The following is a 21,495-nucleotide window of genomic DNA, read 5'->3' on the forward strand; positions in this document are numbered from 1 at the left end:
AACATCTTTAGAAATAGAAAGAAATGCCCTAAGTAGGGTGAACGGTAGCACTTCTTTTGCTCGCCTAAATTTAATACAATTTAAAGTGTTACACCGAATACATCTAAGCAAATCGCGGATAGCCTCTTTTAACTCTACTTTTGACAAGACCTGTATAAGATGTCACACAGGCGTAGCAGACCTGTCTCATATGTTTTGGACGTGCCCTAAGCTTAATCCTTACTGGTCAACTATATTTAATACATTGTCTAAAGTGTGTGAAGTACAGCTTAGGCCATGTGCAGAATTTGCTTTGTTTGGGATTCCACCTGACGAACTGAGTCTGACTCAAAGACAACAAAACATAATAGCCTTTGCATCTTTGCTGGCTCGCAGACAAATTTTACTGCACTGGAAATCTTTAAATCCACCTAAAGCATCACACTGGCTTCAAGATCTGATGTTATATTTACACTTGGAAAAAATTAAATATTCAATTAGAGGCTCTAGCAAATTCTCATATGTATGGCAACCATTATTAACATATTTCTCTGCTATAAGTGTACTTCCTGGGGAATAATGTGACTGTCTTGTATGTAACTGGAATCTTTTTTCTTTGTCCTTTCTTTCTCTGTTCAGAATCTCAAGCTTCTTCTATGTTAACTTACCATTGTAAGATAGCACAGCCTTATCCCTCATTGAATCACCTATTACTGTTGTCACTCTATTTCTATATGTATTTATAATTATTTTATTTATTTATGTATGTATTTATTTATTTTTATTCTTTATTTTTATTTTGAAAAAAAAAGATTTGACAGCACTTTTTTTACATTTTTTAAAAATTCATTATTATTTTTTTTATAATTACTTTTCCTTTCATTTTTATTTATTTATTTATTTATTTATTTATTTATTTATTTATTTATTTATTTTTATCGTTCTTTAGGCAGTGTATTTAGGGGTTGTTAAAGTGGGTTTTATATGTATAAAATGTATATAAAATGTCAATTTTCTGTATAAATAATGTAACTTGTTCTTGGCATAAAAAATAAAGGAAAAAAAAAAAGAAATAGAAAGAAAATACATTGAAATTTATGCTAAATATTGAATATTTCAACAAATTCAACAAAATTTTATAAATGTTCTGTTTCTCTTTAATTTAGCTTTTTTTGAATATTTTTTATTTAATATTTTTCCCATAACATATACATTTGTGTGTACTAGTTTATGGACGATTATCTTAAGGTTTTTTGTTAGATAAGCTCCAGATTTGGCTTCAGTATTGACTAATCTTATGTATATGCACAAATATAATATTGTATAGCTTCCTATAGAAAATATTAATATAAACAAGTAATTCGTGAGTGTCTTATTCATATATACTGAGCACTGTATATTTGAGTTCATTCTCAAGTCGTATATCTGCACAAGGTAAAGATAAGACATCACGTTTTTTTGTTTTTACATAAAATGTAATTTTTTTAAATGCAATAATGTGTCTTTAATGTTTAAAACTGGTGAAAATAAAAAATCTAAATACTGGTTGGGCAGCACGATGGCTCAGAAAAAAAGGTCGCTGGTTCAAGCCTCGGCTGGGTTAGTTGGCATTTCTGTGTGGAATTTGCATGCTCTCTCCGTGTTGGCGTGGGTTTCTTCCGGGTGCTCCGGTTTCCCCCACAGTCCAAACACATGCGGTATATTGGATAAACTAAATTGGCCATAGTGTATGAGTATGTGTGAAAGAGTGTGTATTGGTGTTTCCCAGTACTGGGTTGCAGCTGGAAGGGCATCCGCTGCAGAAAACATATGCTGGATAATTTGGTGGTTCATTCAGCTGTGGCGACCCCTGATGGATAAAGGGACTAAGCCAAAGGAAAATGAATGAATAAATACAGATCAAATAATGTCATTTAACTAAACAGATCTATTTGTTTTAAAATATATAATAATTATTATTAAATTAATATTAATAAAATGAATAAATCAGAATTATTATGACCTATATATATATATATATATGACCTATATATATATATATATATATATATATATATATATATATATATATATATATATATATATATAATATACAACTTAATTATTTACTCCAGTAAGCATCATGGTGGCTCAGTGGATCGCCTCACAGCAAGATGGTCGCTTCTTTGAGCCCCAGCTGGGTCAGTTGGCGTTTCTGTGTGGAGTTTGCATGTTTTCCTCCGGGTGCTCCGGTTCCCCCAAAGTCCAAAGACATACGCTGTAGGTAAACTGGGTAAACTAAAGTGTATGGAGTGTTTCCCGGTGTTGGGTTGCGGCTGGAAGGGCATCTGCTGCGTAAAACGTGCTGTATAAGTTGGCGGTTCATTCTGCCGTGGCGACCCCAAATTAATAAAGAGACTAACCTGAAAAGAAATTAATGAATTTATTTCAGTGATTCTATAGATGACTTCATCTTTATTACTCCAGTCTTCAGTCAAACGATCCTTCAGAAATCACAATAATATTCAATATTATTATTAATAATCTTATTATCATTAATAGTATTAGTAATAAAAGCAATAATGACTGGAGTAATCATTTCATTTGAAACTACATACAATAAGCAGTTATTTACAATTTTAATAAATATTTTTAAAAAAAATTAACATTTATTAGATGTCGCCTTGATGAACAGAATCATTTTCTTTGAAAAACAAACATAAAAAAACTTACAGCAAACTTTTAACCGAGAGTGTGTGTGTTTGCATTTATATTTATTTTCTTTTCAGCTTAGTCCCTTTATTAATCAGGGGTCGCCACAGCGGAAGGAACCGCCAACTTATCCAGCATATGTTTTATGCAGCGGATGCCCTTCCAGCTACAACCCAACACCGGGAAACACCCATACACTCTTACAGTCACACACATGAAATACAGCTACAGCTACAGCTACAGCTATATTCAGTTCAGCTATACTGCATGTCTTTGGACTGTGGGGGAAATCGGAGCACCCGGAAAAAAACACATGCCAACACGGGGAGAACATGCAAACTCCACACAGAAATGCCAACTGACGCAGCCGTGACTCCACCCAGTGACCTTCTTGCTGTGAGTCAATTGTGCTACCCACTGCCCACACATATTATTTTTAAATAATAATATAATATAGAAAAATAATACATTAGAAATACAGTTGAAGTCAGAATTATTAGCCCTCCTTTAAATTTTTTTTCTTTTTTTTAAATATTTCTCAAATGATGTTTTACAGAGCAAGGACATTTGCACAGAATGTCTGATAATATTTTTTTCTTCTGAAGAATAAAGTCTTATTTGTTTTATTTCGGCTAGAATAAAGTTTTGAATTTTTTAAATGCCATTTTAGGGTCAAAATTATTAGCCCCTTTAAGCTATATATATTTTTCAATAGTCTACAGAACAAACTATTGTTATACAATAACTTGCCTAATTGCCCTAACCTGCCTAGTTAACCTAATTAACCTAATTAAGCATTTAAATGTCACTTTAAGCTGTATAGAAGTGTCTTGAAAAATATCTAGTCAAATATTATTTACTGTCATCAGGGCAAAGATAAAATAAATCAGTTATTAGAAATGAGTTAATAAAACTATTATGTTTACAAATGTGTAGACAAAATCTTCTTTCCTTTAAACAGAAATTGGGGAAAAATAAAAGGGGGGGGGGGGTAATAATTCAGGGGGGCTAATAATTCTGACTTCAACTGTAAGTTATTGTACTTTAACAACAAATGGCAAAAAATGAATAATATGAAGTATAGTCGTAAAGTATAAAATGTAAAATTTTCATAAATGATTTTTATCCTAAATTTGCCTGAAAATATAATATTTTGGTAGAAATACAAAATGGTCTCTTTTATAAGTTCATGCAAAAAATGCATATTACTATAAACAATAATGCATATTAAATATTCTTTGCTCAAATAAATAAATAAACATTCTAACATAGAAAATAACCAAAGCTAATAATTCTGTCATTATTATTTACTCACCTCCACTGTGTGATTTTCCTTTATCTGCCAGACCCAAAAGAAGTTATTTTGAAGAATCCTGAAATTCAAACAACATTCAAGCTTAATGACGCATTGGTTGTTGATTTTTAAATTCACATAGAAAAACATAAGTGTAAGTAAACATCCCTTAACTTACTATAAACTATGAATTCAACCATCTAAAAAAAAATCTTGATAAAAGCAAAAGCACTGACGGAACAAAAGGGAAAGTGGAGCCAATAAAAGATGCAAAGCGCAGCTTAATATGTAACGTAAGAGGACAGTTGAGCTGATTGCAGTAATGCAAATAGAGACAAGTGCAGCGATCATTCCAAACACACAGAGCCTGACCACATGCACAGAGCAGGACCGTGGAAGTCATTTGTTAATCAAAGCGTACCGTTTTCTTTCCTTCTATTCATTCAGTTTGAAGGGAAATTAGAGTAGGGAATGGCACGGGGTGTTAGAGAGTGTTTTAGCTAAAAATGTAAAGTACAACGGACTGAAATACAACAGAACGATGATTTATCTGTCCACAGTGAACGGATAGTTAACCCAAAGCTGAAAATTTTTTCATCATTTACTCATCATTCACAGTTTTGAGTGCTAAAACAAACACTGTGGAAGTCAATAGTTATCGGTTTTCAGCATTTTTTATAATATCTTTTTTTGTGTTCAAACGAGGAAATAAGTTTATAAAGGTTTGGACATTTGAGGGTAAATTAATACTTTAAAAAAGAAAAAAGAAAAAAAAAAAACATGTCCCGAATGAAAAAAACATGTGGCCTCCATAGTATTTTTTTCCCCATTATGTAAGTCAATGGTTACAGGTTTCTAACATTTTCCAAAATAATTTATTTTGTTTTCAACAAAATAAAAATAAAAGTGTCCTAAATTCACTAGAGAGTAAATAGTAAGAAAACTTTGATTTGTCCACAGCTTTTCAACAACATGATAAGGTAAATTGAGAAGGAGAAATAATGAGACTGTGGTAAATTAACAGGGTTACACAAAGGTAAAGGGATAGTCCACCTAAAAATAAAAAATTACTCAGCATTTAATCACCCTCAAATGTTTCCAAACCTTTATGAGTTTATTTTGTCTGTTAAACATAAAATATGACACTTTGAAAAATGCTGAAAAACCTGTAACCATTGGCTTCCATAGTATTTTTTCCTACTATGAAAATCAATGGTTACAGACTTTTATTTATTTATGAGTTTATTTCGTCTGCTGAACATAAAAGAAGATAATTTGAAAAAAGACTTAAAATTTGTCCAAATTGAATTTAATAGTATTTTTCCTACTATGGAGGTCAATGGTTACAGATTTCTAACATTTAAAAAAATATATATATAAATATATATATATATATATATATATATATATATATATATATATATATATATATATATATATATATATATATATATATATATATATATATATATATATATATACATACATAATTTTTTGTTCAATAAAAGAAAAATAGAGAGGTTTGAATTAACTTGAGGCAGAGTAAATAGTAATAAAACTCTGATTTTATTCCACAGTTTTTTAACAATGTGATGATTGTATACATTTGAAGTCAGAATTATTCGCCCGCCTGTTTATTTTTTCCCCCAATTTCAGAATGAATAAATGAATGAATATAATATATTAATAAATTAAAATATATTTACAGCAAAAATATAAAAATACATAATAATAAATGTAAAAATATGTCTTGCTTTTATATATATACACAGTTGAAGTCAGAATTATTAGCTCCCCTGAATTATTAGACCGCTTGTTTATTTTTTCCTCAATTTCTGTTTAATGGAGAGAAGATTTTTTCAACACATTTCTAAACATAATAGTTTTAATAGCTCATTTCTAATATTTTATTTATTTTATCTTTACCCTGATGACAGTAAAAAAAATTGACTAGATATTTTTCAACACACTTCTATACAGCTTAATTTGACATTAAAGGCTTAACTAGGTTAATTAAGTTAGGCAGGTTAGGGTAATTAGGTGAGTTATTGTATAATGATGGTTTGTTCTGTAGATTATCGAAATCAAAATAAAGGGGCTAATAATTTTTTCCTTGAAATGTTGTTTAAAAAAAATTCAACACTGCTTTTATTCTAGCCAAGATAAAACAAATAAGACTTTCTTATTTGAAAAAAAAATATCAGAAATTCTGTAAAAATTTCCTTGCTCTGTTAAGGGGGCTAATAATTCTAACTTCAACTGTATATACAAATTGAGAAGCAAATAAGGAGAATATGGTAAATTAACATTCACCCAATTCACCCAAAAATGAAAATTTACTCTGTATTTACTTACCCTTATGTTTCCAAACCTTTAAGAGTTTTTTTTCACCTGTTGAACATAAAAGAAGATACTTTGTAAAATGCTGAAAACTTGTCCGCATTGGCTTTCATGGTATTTTTTTTCTACCATGGAAGTCAATGGTTACAGGCTTCTAACATATTCCGAAATAAATTATTTAATTTTTTTTAACAAACAAATAATGGTCACTTTTTACAATAAGGTTCATTAGTTGATGTTAATTAATGCATTTACTAACATGAACAAACAATGAACAATACATCTACTACTGTATTTGTTATTATTAGTTAACGTTAATTAATGAAAATACAGTAGTTCATTGTTAGTTCATGTTAACTCATGGTGCATTAACTAATGTTAACAAGCATGGACTTGAATGTTAATAATGCATTAGTAAATGTTCAATTATTAATAAATGCTGTACATGTGTTGTTCATGATCAGTTCATGTTAGTAAATGCATTAACTAATGAACCTTATTGTAAAGTGTTACCCAAATAATAAAAGTGGTTTGAATCCACTAGAGAAAACTAAATAGTAGTAAAACTTTGATTTTAAGGTGAACTATCCCTTTAATTAGCCAGATTTACACTATTGAGGGAGTTTCTTGAATCTTGTAGCACATACTGTAGTAAAATCATAACAGCAATAAAGCAACATTACCAGGACCACTTTTAATAGAAACTGAGTGTTTGCATGTCCACTGATAACACTAGTTTCCTCCACGGCTTTTTAACAATGTGATGATCATAGATAAGGTAAATCGAGATAAAAAAAAATGAGGAGAATATGGTAAATTAACAGGGTTATACAAAGCTAAAGGTATAGTTTGCACAAAAATGAAAATGTACTTAGCATTTACTCACCCTCAAATGTTTCCAAACCTTTATGAGTTTATTTTGGCTATTAAACACAAAAAGAAGATTAAGAAAATGCTTAAAACTTGTCCGCATTGGCTTTCCATAATATCTTTTTCCTACTATGGAAGTCAATGGTTACAGGTTTCAAACATTTTCCAAAATAACTTATTTTTTTCTCAACAATATAAAAATAAAAGTGGTTTGAATCCACTAGAGGGAGAGTAAAAAGTTAGAAAACTTTGAATGTTCTTCACAGCTTTTCAACAATGTGATAATCATATATAAGGTAAATTAATAAAGAGAAATAAGGAGAATATGGTAAATTAACAGGGTTACATAAAGGAGACAGTTCAACCAAAAATGATAATTCACACAATATTTATACACCCTAAATGGTTTCCAAAATTTTAAGAGTTTATTTAATCTATTGAACATAAAAGAAGATACTTTGATAAATGCTGAAAACTTGTCTGCATTGGCTTCCAGTTTTGTTTCCTACTATAGAAGTCAATGGTTACAGGTTTCTAACATTTTCCAAAATAATTTATTTTGTTTTTAACAAAAGAATAATAAAAGTGGTTTGAATCCACTAGAGGGAGAGTAAATAGCAAGAAATCTTAGATTTTTTTGATGAACTATCCCTTGAACTAGACGGATTTACACTATTAAGGGAGAGTTTCTTTAACCTTGTAGTATATAGTAAAATCATAACAGCTATAAAGCAGCAATAACAGGACCGTTTACTGCACTATTAATAAAAACGGAGTGTTTGCAAGCTCACTAATTTCCTCCATGGCTTTTCAACATTGTAATGATCATATATAAGGTAAATAAGTAAATTGAGATGGAGAAATGAGGACAAGATGGTAAATTAACAGGGTTACACAAAAGTTAAAGGAATATTTCACCCCAAAATTTAACATTAACTCAGTATTTACTGACCCTTAATGGTTTCCAAAGCTTTATGAGGTTTTTTTTTCTTCTGTTGAACACAAAAGAGGATATTTTAAAGAAAACTGAAAACATGTGACCATTGACTTCTCTAGCAGAAAAGGAAGTCAGTGGTTACAGGTTTCCAACATTCTTCAAAATATCTTCTTTTAAGTTCAATAGGAGAAAAAAACCCCAAATAGGTTTCTAACAAGTGCATGATATGATAAATAAAAAAAGTCAGTTGTTTAGATGAACCATCCCTTTAAGATATTTTAAAAGAACATATGCTAAGCTATATTTGGTAAAAAAAAAAAAAAAAATCTGCAAAACTGAAATATTACTGATATTTAAAACAATTCTATTATTATGGATTTTTAAAATATATTTTTTTCTTCTGACTCTTTTTAGCATCATCACTTCAGACTTTCAAGAAATAATTCTGATATGATGATCTGCTGCTTAAGTATCATTTTGGTTATTAATAATATAGATTATAAACTTTATTCTGAAAACAGGAAGCTCAAAAAACAGCATTTATTTGAAACAGAAGTCCCCCTGAAATGTTATAAGAAACATTATAAATTGAACACATCCTTACTCAACAGGTTCGCTTATAAAAAAAAATCATATGTAATCCACACTTTTTAACAGTAGTGCACAATTTATTGGCGGTTAGTTTTTTTGCATGAAACTCTAAATAAAGCTGCATGACCACACTTGTACACAAGTTTCTATCTATTACAGATGTGTTTAACTGGATAAAACCCAGATCGCTGACTTTCAGTTACTGGTGTTAAATGATATGATTGTTGAGTAATGTTTTCCATTCTCATTTTACAGTTCCACTGAAGTGAAGTAAGTAAAACAGCGTGAGATGCTATCAAGTCAAATAAGCCTGTGTAGGCGTACAAATTAAACCTGAAATATGTAATCAAATTTGAACACACAGAAAACTAAAAGTCAAAACTAGTCACATCACATCACATAACTCACAATATTTCACAAAATTTACAAATATATATATAAATAGTACTAAAAGTAAAGCTGGAAGTGGCATTTGAAATTCACAAGGTATATTCACCAAAAATAAAACATGATATACTCTTTATCTTATAATAGAGCATTGCGATAAAATTTAAATTATTTATTTCTTCTCTTAAAAAACTATAGAATTGCTTTGGTAGGTCATAATTAGGCCCACATGGAAACTGGCGTATAGAAATCTGCAGATTTCCGAAGATTTTCAGCCCATTGAGTCTAATTATTTAATCGTGTAAATGTGTGTAAATTTATATATATTCAGTTTTTAATTAACTTCAGTAATATTATTGTGATATAATTATATTAATAATAAAATGGTCATATGATTTGTTTACAATAGAGCATGTAAAGTCATATTCTCTGTATTTTAGTAGATATATTATTTGAGAGACTTGCTTTGTTTACCAAATAAATGGATCTAACTGAATTTGTATTGTAAACATTAAATTAAAGTTAACATGTATTATTTTTATTTTATGTATAAAGTTTTACGTTATGTTACTCTTAAAATTGTTTTAAAAATTTTATTTTTTACAAAATTTTCCACAGAAATAGCAAAAAATGTCCACAGATTCTGTCTGGCCCTAGTCATAATTACAACTTGTATGTGTTGTAATTCTGTGTTGTAATAATCTAAATCATTGCTTTTTATGCTATAAATTTTACTTTCATCCCATTTTATTTTATTTCAATAGAAATATTTTGTGAAACTTCATCTCATATAACAAGACAGAAAAAAGCATTCATAAAAAAAGTATATCCAGCACAACTTAAACATAGTATCATTTATATACAGTTGAAGTCAAAATGATTCGCCCTCCTTTCTTTCTTTTCATATATTTCACAAATTATGTTCAACTGATTAAGCAATTTTTCACAGTATTTCTTATAATATTTTGTCTTCTGGAAAAAGTCTTATTTGTTTGATTTCGACTAGAATAAAAGCAGTTTTTAATTTTTTTAAAACCACTTTAAGGTCAATATCATTAACTGTTTAATTAATTTGAGCTGAATACTAGTATCCTAAAAAATACCAAGTACAATATTATGTGCTGTCATCATGGCAAAAGATAAAATAAATCATCATTAGAAATTAACTTTTAAAACCATTTTGTTTAGATATGTGTTTCCGTTAAACATAAATTATGGAAAGAAATATACAGGGGGCTAATAATTCTGACTTCATATCTGTATACGACATCTGTTACTGTATATCCAGCCTAACTTAAACATTTTATATGATACCTGATAAGCAGTCACTGTATTACTAAAAAGTAATGAACACCAGAGATTGCATCTGTTCAACCTTAAATCTGGATTATTTTCCAGTAATTAAACAGACCTAAGTCAAATATTGCACTTATATTAGTTAACACACCTAAAGTCATTGTTAAGACATGTTTTTTTTTAGATTTGTTAATTTTTTTTTGTCTTAAAACCACTTTTTTCTTTTTTTTTATTTCCAGGTCCTGCAGGTTGCAATGTCCCAAATTGTGCTTGCCAATCTAAAGCCAATTGTAATCGATTGTTTTAGTTCAATTTAGAATTTTTTTCCCACTTTATATTGTGTCCTTAACTAATGTACTAACATAGGAACTAATAGTTTGTTACAATGTACTTATTGTGTAAATACATGTATTTACTGTGTACTTATGCTTGATTAAATACATGTATGTATTTACATTTGTAAATACACTGTTGACCATCCCTTACACCTTAACCCACCCATAAACCTACCCATACCACTAAATCTGTCCATAACCCTACCTCTATCCCAACTCAAAAGCACCACAAGTGTTCTCAAATACATTATAAACACAGTAAGTGCATTGTATTTATTTTTTGACGTAAGTACATATTAGTTAAGGCCACTTAATATAAAGTGGGACCTAGAATTTCCTCAACCAGCGCAGAGCCCAGGGGACCAGAGTGAGTGCTCCGACTTGGCCCTCCCGGTCCAAAACCACTTGTGCATATATCATGTAAAGCTATTGGTTTTAATTGATTTTTGACTTTTGTAGACTACAAAATAACTTGATAACGAAACTTGTAATTTATACTAATCTAGTATGGAAATTATAATACTCATGAGCCAATCAGAATCAAGCATTCAACAGATTCTTAAAATATAACTGAAATCAAAACTAACCATATTGATTTTGTAAGCGCACACTGCAAGTTTTGTGGTGAACAATTCATCTGTGCATGTCATTAAGAAACAAATGGTTTGCCCATTTAATTAAAATTGATGAGTTAAATTCTCAGATTAGGTCTGTCTGAGGTATTGGGCATGGCTAACATGCTTAACCACGCCCCTCCAACTGTCGGTTTTGACAACAAACAGAAATGTTGAGGAAGAGGAGTCTGTAAGGTTGAAATAACTCTCCCCAAACCCTTTTCCCAATCTATCTGAATAAAATGCCTAATTTACTACATCCAATCAACTCGCAGTAGAAAAAAAGCCACGCCCACTGTTTTAACATTTAATATTGTTCCTATAGGAACAGCATAACAATATAAAAAAAAAAGCTTCCAGCTTCCAGTTCATGCGGACTTTAATATAAATAACTTGTAACATTTTTATCATTTTGTCCCTTAATCCTTTAGAAACGAAACGATCATGTATGACCGTGAATGTGCCGCTTTCTGCTGTGAAACTGAATACAAACCCTGACATTTCTGCTCATGTGGGTGTCATGAACAGCTCATGGCATGCTTCTGGATGAGACTTGGGTCCACCACGCTCTCGTGTAAAGGCCGATCGACGGTGAACTCGTGCGGCGGCTGCATGCGCTGTCTGGAGTGTTTTCCTCCACGCTGAGGAATGGGCAGCTCTGAATGATGAGCCGGGAGCGGATCCGTGAAGAAATATGGATGGAGCAAAGCCTGAGGAAAGCGACAGTGTTATTATGAGTGGATTTGAGTTTGATGATTGATTTAACCCTTGTGTGCTGTTGGGGATGTTTTCATCCACTCTGGGGGGATTTTGAGTCTTAATTTGGCCACGAATTTCTCTGTTTCAGCAAATAGAAAGATTTTTTTTAAAAATTCAACAATACACTCTAGGCAAATTGACTACCCTTTCGTTATGTTCAGGGCTGTTTTTGCCCCGTTGACTTTTATCATAATGAATTTTTTTGATTGCGAAGCCATGATTGTTGCTGGTTTTTCCGGTTGGGAAGAGGTCAAATGTGTTATTTTTAACTGTTGATTATCGGTTGTAGAGCAAATAAAGCTTAGTTTCGGCCTTCTATGTGAAGTATAGTGTGTGTGTGTGCATGTGTTAAAAATTTAAAGTGAGAACTATTTATGCTTTATAAATCCCTTATAAATGATAATTCAACTTAAAATTAGGTCACAAAACTGGATAAAGTCGAGTTAATAAAGCATTTATTAACATATTAGTTAACTATTAGTATATGCCTGAATAATAAGATATATAAATGTTGAATTCAATAGTTTATTAATCATTTACTAACTCATTCTGAAGGATCTTAAAAAACACCAATTATGCTTAAATAACTGGATTGTAAATAATGCAATACTTAATTTAGTAATAAAAAAAATCATTAACAAAGTATGAAAGTACAATTGTTAAGCACAAGTCAAGAATACAGCATTCATAGCTGCAGTTATAAACTTCTTACTAATGTTTATTAATGTAGAGGTAATGCTTAACAGATATTGAATTCACTATTTGCTAATGCTTAATAAATGATTCACAGTGTGTAGTTATTATAAAGTAATACCTAAAAGTGTAGTCAATTTAAACATTACACAAGGGTTAAAGTATTAGTTCACCCAAAAAAGTAATTTCCTTTAATAATTACTCTCCCTCATGTCATTTCAAATCCCCTGAGACCTTTGTTCATCTTCAGAAAACAATTGAAGATATTTTAGGAGAAATCTGAGAGCTCCCTCATTCTTCATATAAAGCAATGTTCCCTTTTCATTCAAAATCCAGAAAAATACCAAAAACATCCTCAAAACAGACCATAAGTCTTCAGTGGTTCACTCAGAATATTATTAAGCTACGAAAAAACTTTTATGTACATAAAAAAACTACTTTATTCAACATTTTTTTCTTCTCAGTGTCAGTATATTGCGCATGCCAAATTCATGAGCACAGTGATGTATACACCCTCAGATGCCCACGTCCAAATTTTAGTTTGAAACAATACATAGATGCATAGGTAACACCAAAGAATATAGAATACACAAGATGTGTCATTTGTATAGTTTTAAATGGGGAGAAATGTAACGATCAAAATGGCAAACGAAGCCCCGCCTACTAGTACAGGAGCCAATCATCATTCGCTATTGACCTTATTCTAAAATGCGGAAGTGCGTCGGCGCCAGTGGTGTAGTGGTTAGTGCGTCGACACATGCACTCCAGTACTCACGGCGACCCGGGTTCGATTCCGCCTCGCGGTCCTATGCCGATCCTTTCCCTTTCTCTGCTCCCCATGCTTTCCTGTCTATTCTCTACTGTCCTTTCAAAAATAAAGGTGAAAAACCCCTAAAAAATAATTATAAAATGCGGAAGTGCGCCTGTTTTCGCGATTGTTTTAGAACTTTCAATTCAGTCGCCTATGGGAGAAATGACTAGGAATAATAAACGTCAGAAAACGGTCAAACTACTTACTCTAAAAACAAATGTTTGCATGACTTTACAGACCAAGCACAATAATTTAATACAAAAATATCAGTTTGCAACATCAAACATTTAAACGAGCAATTTTTAATGTCTAAAAATGAATGGAAGCGAATGAGACTGGAAGTGTCGAGCCAAAAAGATTCAAATGGCTGCGCCCGCTCGTCGGCGAAGAATAAGGGGAATAGACTGACGGAGGAGCTCGTAACAGACGTGCGCTTTTACTACAGTTTGTGGTAAACAAACACACTGGAATCTCAGCGAATACTTGCTTCACAGACATAAGAAATATCTTCACATAATGCTTGAAATTTCCAAGTGCACCTGAAAACAAAAGATTTCTGATTTTGTAATCTGTATGAAACGAACGCGAGGTACAGTCCATCCTGTCAAACACACATCACATGACAGCAACTATTGAAACGGCCACAAACTTGTAAACAAAAAGTCGCTGTCATTTGTAGAGGACATTCAGCATCTAGACAAAGTTGTGAATTACTTCAGAACAGCAGCGCGATTAGATGATCATTATCCAGAGAATGATAATGTGTAGAACGGCCATAAATGAGGTTGGTGTTGTGATCTCGTTCCATTATGCCTAGTTCAGACCGCATGATTTTAGCCCTGATTTTGGCTCTCCGACAGGTTTTGAGAAATCCCCGACAAATGCCTGAAATCACAGGAAAATCGTTGCTCGTGCATGTGAGTGACAATCACACAGTATGACCTATCAAAGAGGCGATCTGAGAGAATAGCAGATGAGTCGCCGATGCCTGTGAGATATTTGGTGTGCTAAATATCTGGAGCTGTCGGCGATTCAGATCATGCCGTGTGAAATGAGTTTTGACCAAAAATAACATCGGCGACAGCCAACAGCCAATGAGAGAGCAGTATCCACTTGTGTGTGTAAACCTGAAGGCCAGCAGGAGGTTGGGGGAGCGCTCATTTTCGGTTTATTTGGACCCAAGAAATAGAGGAAAAACAAGTGGAGGTTTGACAGGAGCACCCGTGTCTGTTTGACGTTTCATACAGAAAGTTAAAAAACGAAGTTGAGGAGAAATTGCTAAATTTCCTTCAAACCTATGTGAGCAAATATGTACATTTTCTACCCCATTAAAGGCTTCTTTCTCGTTATGTATTTAATAACAAAAGATATACTATGTGTTTTTGTCTGTAAGATGTAGTTTGGACAGTTGTCGGAGATTCTTCCTATTGATACGTCATGGAATATGAAATCCCCTGTCGCTGATCCATCTTGCAGTGTAAACAAAGCAGCGACAAAACGCTAGCCCAGATAGTCATGAAGTGTAAAAACATCTGTGACTACTTTGAAAATCATGCAGTCTGAACTCGCATTAGGGCAACCTGAAAATATGCAGATTGTGTTTGATTCGGCCGTTTAGAAACTAATCTTGAAAAAGTTGCTATTTAATTTTATTGGCGATTCCAAATATGTAATATAATCGCAAGCTTGGCAAACAGTTTTGGAGAATTTGATGTTTTCCCAAGATGGCCGCAAAGTGAAATGACTTGTCTGAAGGGACTTTGGTAATACATCAGAGGTGCAAATCAAGCCCCAAAACATAATTGTGTGCAATACACTGACACTAAGTAGAAGAAGCTGCTGAATAAAGTCATTATTTTTACTTTTAGTGCAGATAAATGTAATTTTGTAGCTCGATAATATTACGATGGAACCACCGAAGGCATATGGTCTGTTTTGAGGGTATCTTTTATTAGTATTTTGAATGAGTCGGAAACCTTGCTGTCTATTAAGGATAAGGGGAACTCTCTGATTTCACCTAAAATATCTTTAAAATAGATCTAATGAGGTTTTAAACAACATTGAGGTGGATATTTAATAACAGAATGTTTATTTTTAGGATGAACAAAGCTTTAATATACGTTTAGTTGCGTTACGTTTAATATACTTTTGCTGCTTGTTCAAACTACCCATGATGAAAATGAGTTGAAACAACACAATTTTTAGGGTTTATTTGGAGACAACTTAATTGTTTTATGTTCAAACCCCTTAAATTTGTAAAAACTATTAAGTTAACAATCAATTTGTGTTGGGACAACATGAGGGATTCAATTAACCTATTAGTTTTTACAAATTTAAGTGGATTAAACATAAAACAATTGTGTTGTCCCATCAAGTTTCAGCTCTTCTGAAATAAGTAGGTTAAACAAACAGCAAAACTAATTTTTTGTGTAAGTGTACTGGAGTTTATCAGTCTTTCCATGCACACCTGTCTAGCACTGATCCTCTGTTTGGATGGATAGACCAGAAACTTCTTCAGCAGGTCTACAGCTTGTGGTGACGTGTCAGGTACGATCTCCTCCAAAGGAATGGGTGGGTTTTCTTTAAATGTGATCTTGTTGTAGTCTGGTAGTTCGGTTATCTCCTATTTTTGATAAATCAACATGACAGGCATTTAGGGGATTTGTTCACATGTGACATGTGAAGAATAAGGTCAATAGTATTGATGAACCGTTGCTCACCGGCCAGACTTTCTGGTTGGGAGTTCCCAGCACTCTGAGCACACAACACAACTGTTCAATGTCATTCTCCCCAGGGAAAAGTGGAGAGTTATTCAAAAGCTCTCCGAAAATGCAGCCCACAGCCCTGAAACAAGCCAGAAAAGATGCACTGAGACTGGATGATGTAAAATGACACTACTGCCATCTAGTGGCCGCTCAAGTGAAAAGACTCATTCTAAAATCATAATTGGAAATTCTTTCTTCTGTATTCTACCAAAATGTCTCCTTGTTTGAGAAGATATTGAGATATTCTTGTGCATAGATTTAACAATCAGGAGTTTTGGCCCATGTATGCTTATTGTGATGTATTGTTGAATCCATTGGAAACTGATTGATGTTTCATATACGATATAGTACTGCACTGAAAAGAACCTATCTTTTATAAACTAAAGGAGTATTATAAAATGTATAATCTGTTTCTGGAAAATAATCAAACATCACCACAAGCAACAATAAATTATATATATATATATATATATATATATATATATATATATATATATATATATATATATATATATATATATATATATATATATTTATTTATTTATTTTTTTTTTTAAAGTTATGTTTAATAGCTTGGAAAGGAAACTTTTGCAGTGTTTTCTATTATTTTTTTGTCTTCTAAAGTCTAGAAAGTGTAATGAAATTTCTATTAGTTTAGCTGGAACAAAAGCAGTTTTTAACTTTTTTAAAAACTATTGTTAAGGTCATTATATTTAATAATAATAATAATAATTCCTTACATTTATATAGCGCTTTTCTGGGCTCTCAAAGCGCTATTTATTAAGAAATACTTTTATTTTTTGAATATTATATATATATATTTTTTTTTACCTTAAAGCAGCACAGAGCAATACAAAAAGCAACAACAAATATAAAGACAAAAAGAAAAGGCAAAGCAAAACAAAAAAGACAAAAGACAGAAAAAATGTAGATTTTAAAACCATTGTTACATCAGTTCCTTCAGATTTATACATAAGTTAACAATGTTACACATATATTTATAGGCCAGTGGGCACAGATAATAAGGTGATCTTGCAAACAATGACAGGGTTATACCTTTAAACTGTTATCTTTGGCATTTGACAAATCATTAAAAAAAGGGTTTCCAGGTAGCTTAGAAGCCAGCAATGCTATCAGAAAGATTTTGTTTAAGTGTGTCTAAATGTAAAGTGTTATAAAATTCTGAAAGCCAGGACTTAAAAAGTAGTTTTGATGCCTTTTTCCATAGACAAAGAATATATTATTTTAGCTATCACATTCAATATTAAATACCTTTTTAATTTAATGACTGAACCCACAAAGTGAGACAGACCAAACCAAAACCAGCAATTGCTGGATCAGGGGCGAGCTCACAAGAATAAGCCTTAGAGTAGAATCTAAATATTTCACTCCAAAACTCAAAAAGTTTTGCGCAGAAATTTGAATAGCTTAATCTCACTCTACAAGGTAGATATGTCGAACTAATCAGTAAACACATCTATAAATGGGGAATTAAATTAGAGGCATCAGAAGAGGTAGAAAGAAATTTAAATATATATCATGTTCATCTACTAATAGTTCAAGGTGGGTGAGAGATGTGCAAACATAGTTTCTCAGATGTTGATATCTAAAAAAAAATGGCACGATAAAAGATCAAAGATTCTGTTTCAGTTGAGGGAATCGAAATCCTTTTTTTGATTGGTGACTTCCCTAATTAACCCAATTTGCCTAGTTAAATAATTAACCTAGCTAAGCCTTTAAATTGCACTTTAAGTTGCACTCTAAATACAAGTATCTTGCTAAATTATAATTCAAATATTATTTAAATAAAGAAATTAATTATTAAAAATATTATGTTTAAAATCTCTTTTTAATATCACATGGGGGATATCTGAAAAATAATTACAATTTCACAGGAAATTTCTTTTATTTAATGAATGTTTTCATTTTTTTATGAACGGTATCTTCCAAGTATTTTTACAATTAAAAAAACACTGCAATCTTATAAATTATTATGATTTCATGCCGACTTGAAAAATTAATGACATAACAACTTAATTATTACCAGAGATCAACTCCTTCGTCATATTTTCGGGCACCGTATAAAAGTTCTGGTGCTCTGTACCATCTGAAAAATAACACAAATGTTTTAGGCATATGATTTCGTATTTATCTTAAACAGACTCAAGTAAACTCACCTGGTGGCCACTTGGTGACTGTAAAGACGATCTCCTTCATTGGAAAAAAGCCTTGCCAGACCAAAGTCAGCGATTTTCAGATGACCAGTCGAGCTGATCAGAAGGTTTGCAGGCTTCAGATCCTATATACACACATACACAAACATAAAGCATAGTACCTGAAACACACCCAAGATGTTGAACACGGGAACACTAGCTCACCCTATGCATGATGGAGTTCTCGTGGCAGAAAGCCACTCCTTTCAGCAGCATCATCATATAACTTTTGACCTGGGATGCGGTGAGAGGACGCTGGGAATTCCTTATGACTTCTGACAGATCTGATAACATGTACTCGAACACCAGCACAAAGCCTGTGCCGTGAGGGAAGACGTCCTTCAGCTTCACAACCTATACAGACGATACAAACATTTATGAAATTGAAAGGATAACGTATACAGTTGAAAAGTCTAAATTATTATACCTGATGTGAATTTTTTTTCCACTTTCAAATATTTCCCAAATGATGTTTAATGCCGAGTTCAGACTGCATGATTTTCAAAGTAGTCGTGTCACAGATGTTTTCACACGGCATGACTATCTGGGCTAGCGTTTTGTCACTGCTTTGTTTACACTGCAAGATGGTACGGCGACAGTATTCGTTTTCACAGTATTTCCTATAGTATTTTTTCTTCTGGAAAAAGTCTTATTTGTTTTATTTTGGCTAGAATAAAAGCAGTTTTTAATTTTTTAAAAAACTTTTAAGGTCAAAATTAGTAGCAATGTATTTTTTGATTGTCTACAGCAGGGGTCACCAATCTCGGTCCTGGAGGGCCGGTAAGTTGGAGCTAAACCCTGCAGAAACACCAGCCTCCAGGAACAAGTTTGGTGACCACTGGTCTACAGAATAAACATTGATTTAAAATGACATGCCTAATTACCTTAATTTGCCTAATTAACATAGTTAAGACTTTTAATGTCACTTTAAGCTGAATACTAGTATCCTGAAAAATATGTACTAAAATATTATGTACTGTCATCATGGAAAATATAAAATAAATCAGTTATTGGAAAAGAGTTATAAAAAGTATTATGTTTAGAAATGTGTTGAAAAAGTTCTTGTTTTCGTTAAACAGAAATTGGGGGGAAAATATAATGGGGGGAACTATTCATCAACTGTACATCTGTTATATTTATTATATTACATGCCTAACATAAATCTGCTTCGGTTGATTCTCTGTTTATCAATCTTACAATTCAAAGCCCACTTCCACTACATACCCAAACAAAAATCATAACCCTAACCCTATATTAATAATAGATGAGTGAACATAAGGGAGGGTTTATCTACTTGTATTTGTTATGTATGTATATATCATGATATAATGTAAAACAGATTAAGAATGTGCAAAATATAGTGTATAGAAATGGTGCAGTGAGACAGGGTGCTCTGTTGGAGCAAAGATATTATTCAAATCTTCTTGAAATTGTTGTTTCATTGAGTAAAATGTCAATTATCTAGGAAGAAATAATGAATACAGAGATGATGCTATTGTTATTTTGATAATCAAGAGTAATTCTTCCTAAAACAGACACGAAGGCATCATTCACATCATGGTTTGCTGTGCACTAATTTCAACATTTAATGTAATAATTTAAACATTTATTGCAATAATTTTTTATGATTGTTTTAAAATTATTGGTGGTTCATTCCGCTGTGGCGACACCTGATAAATAAAGGGACTAACGTTAACCCGAAGAAAAAATGAATGAATAGTTATCATTTACTAAGCGATTCACAGAATGTGAACTTGGTACGACACGGTTTTATGCAAAATGGATGCTCTTCATTCTCCACTGCACAGGTTTGAGAAATGAGTAATGATCATATCTCACATATTGGTTGTCCTCAATCTCTTGCAGGGCTTTAATTTCTCTTAACGCCTGGTTCGGGATGCCATCTTCAAGTCTTCGCAGGGCCACTTTTTTCAAAGCCACTGTCTCTCCTGTCTGAAAACATCAACAGATGAAGTGCACATAGGCCTTTTTATTAGAAAACGGCCTTTTAACATAAAATAAATGAAGATATACATGACACAACCTCAATGTGTTTGGCTTTGAAAACAATCCCGTGAGCTCCTTCCCCAATCCGGCCAAGAATACTATACTGGTCCATTCCGATGCTAACAGTTACACGACTAGCTGGCTAGCAAAACAGAAAGAAAAATCTGTTTTATGTCTCAATTAACACACTGACATATATTCCACGCCGTTATTTAACAAAGACAAAATAAAAAGATAAGTTGAAACAATCACTTGCGAGCTGAAGGAGCATTTATTGCGAGAAATAAGACGATGCTCCGCTGAGGCGACTTGCAGTTGTCATGGAGATTGATTCTGTACGGCAAGCAAATGGTGACAAACTGTATTAGAATGAGAGCGCACTGTGATATAGAACTCATACATTAAAACAAATATTTTTACAATAAAAATATACATTTAGCATATATTTTAAATATTAGGCTCTTCTAATACGTTAGAACTGTTAAGGCTAAAAAAAACGGCACGTGGATCGTGTTACTTTTCTCATCGCTGGTCTATGTATACCTAAGTTACCATACTGATCTGCCTTTACGTTTGTTAGCCGATTTATTGCTTCGTATATATCAGGTGACAGATGCGATTTCCTAGTGTTCAAAATTTAAGTAATTGTGTAGTATATATTACATTATATACGGGTTGTTGAATTCTCAATTCTTATTGCCTGACTAATGTCTGCGAAATCTGACTCTTCTCTGAAAAACCTGTTCTGATGAAGCTGCAATCAAATAAATTTGCAAACTTACTCTACATAAAGCAAAATACGACATCAGCATAAATGATAAGTGACCTTTTAAACCTGTATTTGTGGAGGGAATAAACAATTCAATCTGCAAAATGTATGAGACTTACTTTAATGTTGTACAAGAAGTTTGCT

The 21,495-nt window shown here is 32.2% G+C and overlaps 1 protein-coding gene across 3 annotated transcripts; it reads right to left on the minus strand.

Moving 5' to 3' along the window:
- Nucleotides 1-11,627: 11,627 nt before the first annotated feature.
- On the minus strand, nt 11,628-20,921 carry cdk20 (cyclin dependent kinase 20). Of its 3 annotated transcripts, none has more exons than XM_087263249.1 (9): nt 20,835-20,921; nt 20,620-20,720; nt 20,415-20,528; nt 18,741-18,929; nt 18,540-18,661; nt 18,407-18,469; nt 16,318-16,441; nt 16,065-16,220; nt 11,628-12,044 (listed from the first exon to the last, which is right to left on the minus strand). In XM_087263249.1, the coding sequence occupies exons 1-9, from the start codon at nt 20,851-20,853 to the stop codon at nt 11,853-11,855; spliced, it is 1,080 nt and encodes a 359-aa protein (XP_087119375.1). In that variant the 5' UTR covers nt 20,854-20,921; the 3' UTR covers nt 11,628-11,852.
- Between the last annotated feature and the right edge of the window lie 574 nt (nt 20,922-21,495).

The sequence above is a fragment of the Danio rerio genome, chromosome 8, assembly GCF_052040795.2.
Source record: "Danio rerio strain M-AB ecotype USA chromosome 8, GRCz13ab, whole genome shotgun sequence".
Classification (NCBI taxonomy): domain Eukaryota; kingdom Metazoa; phylum Chordata; class Actinopteri; order Cypriniformes; family Danionidae; genus Danio; species Danio rerio.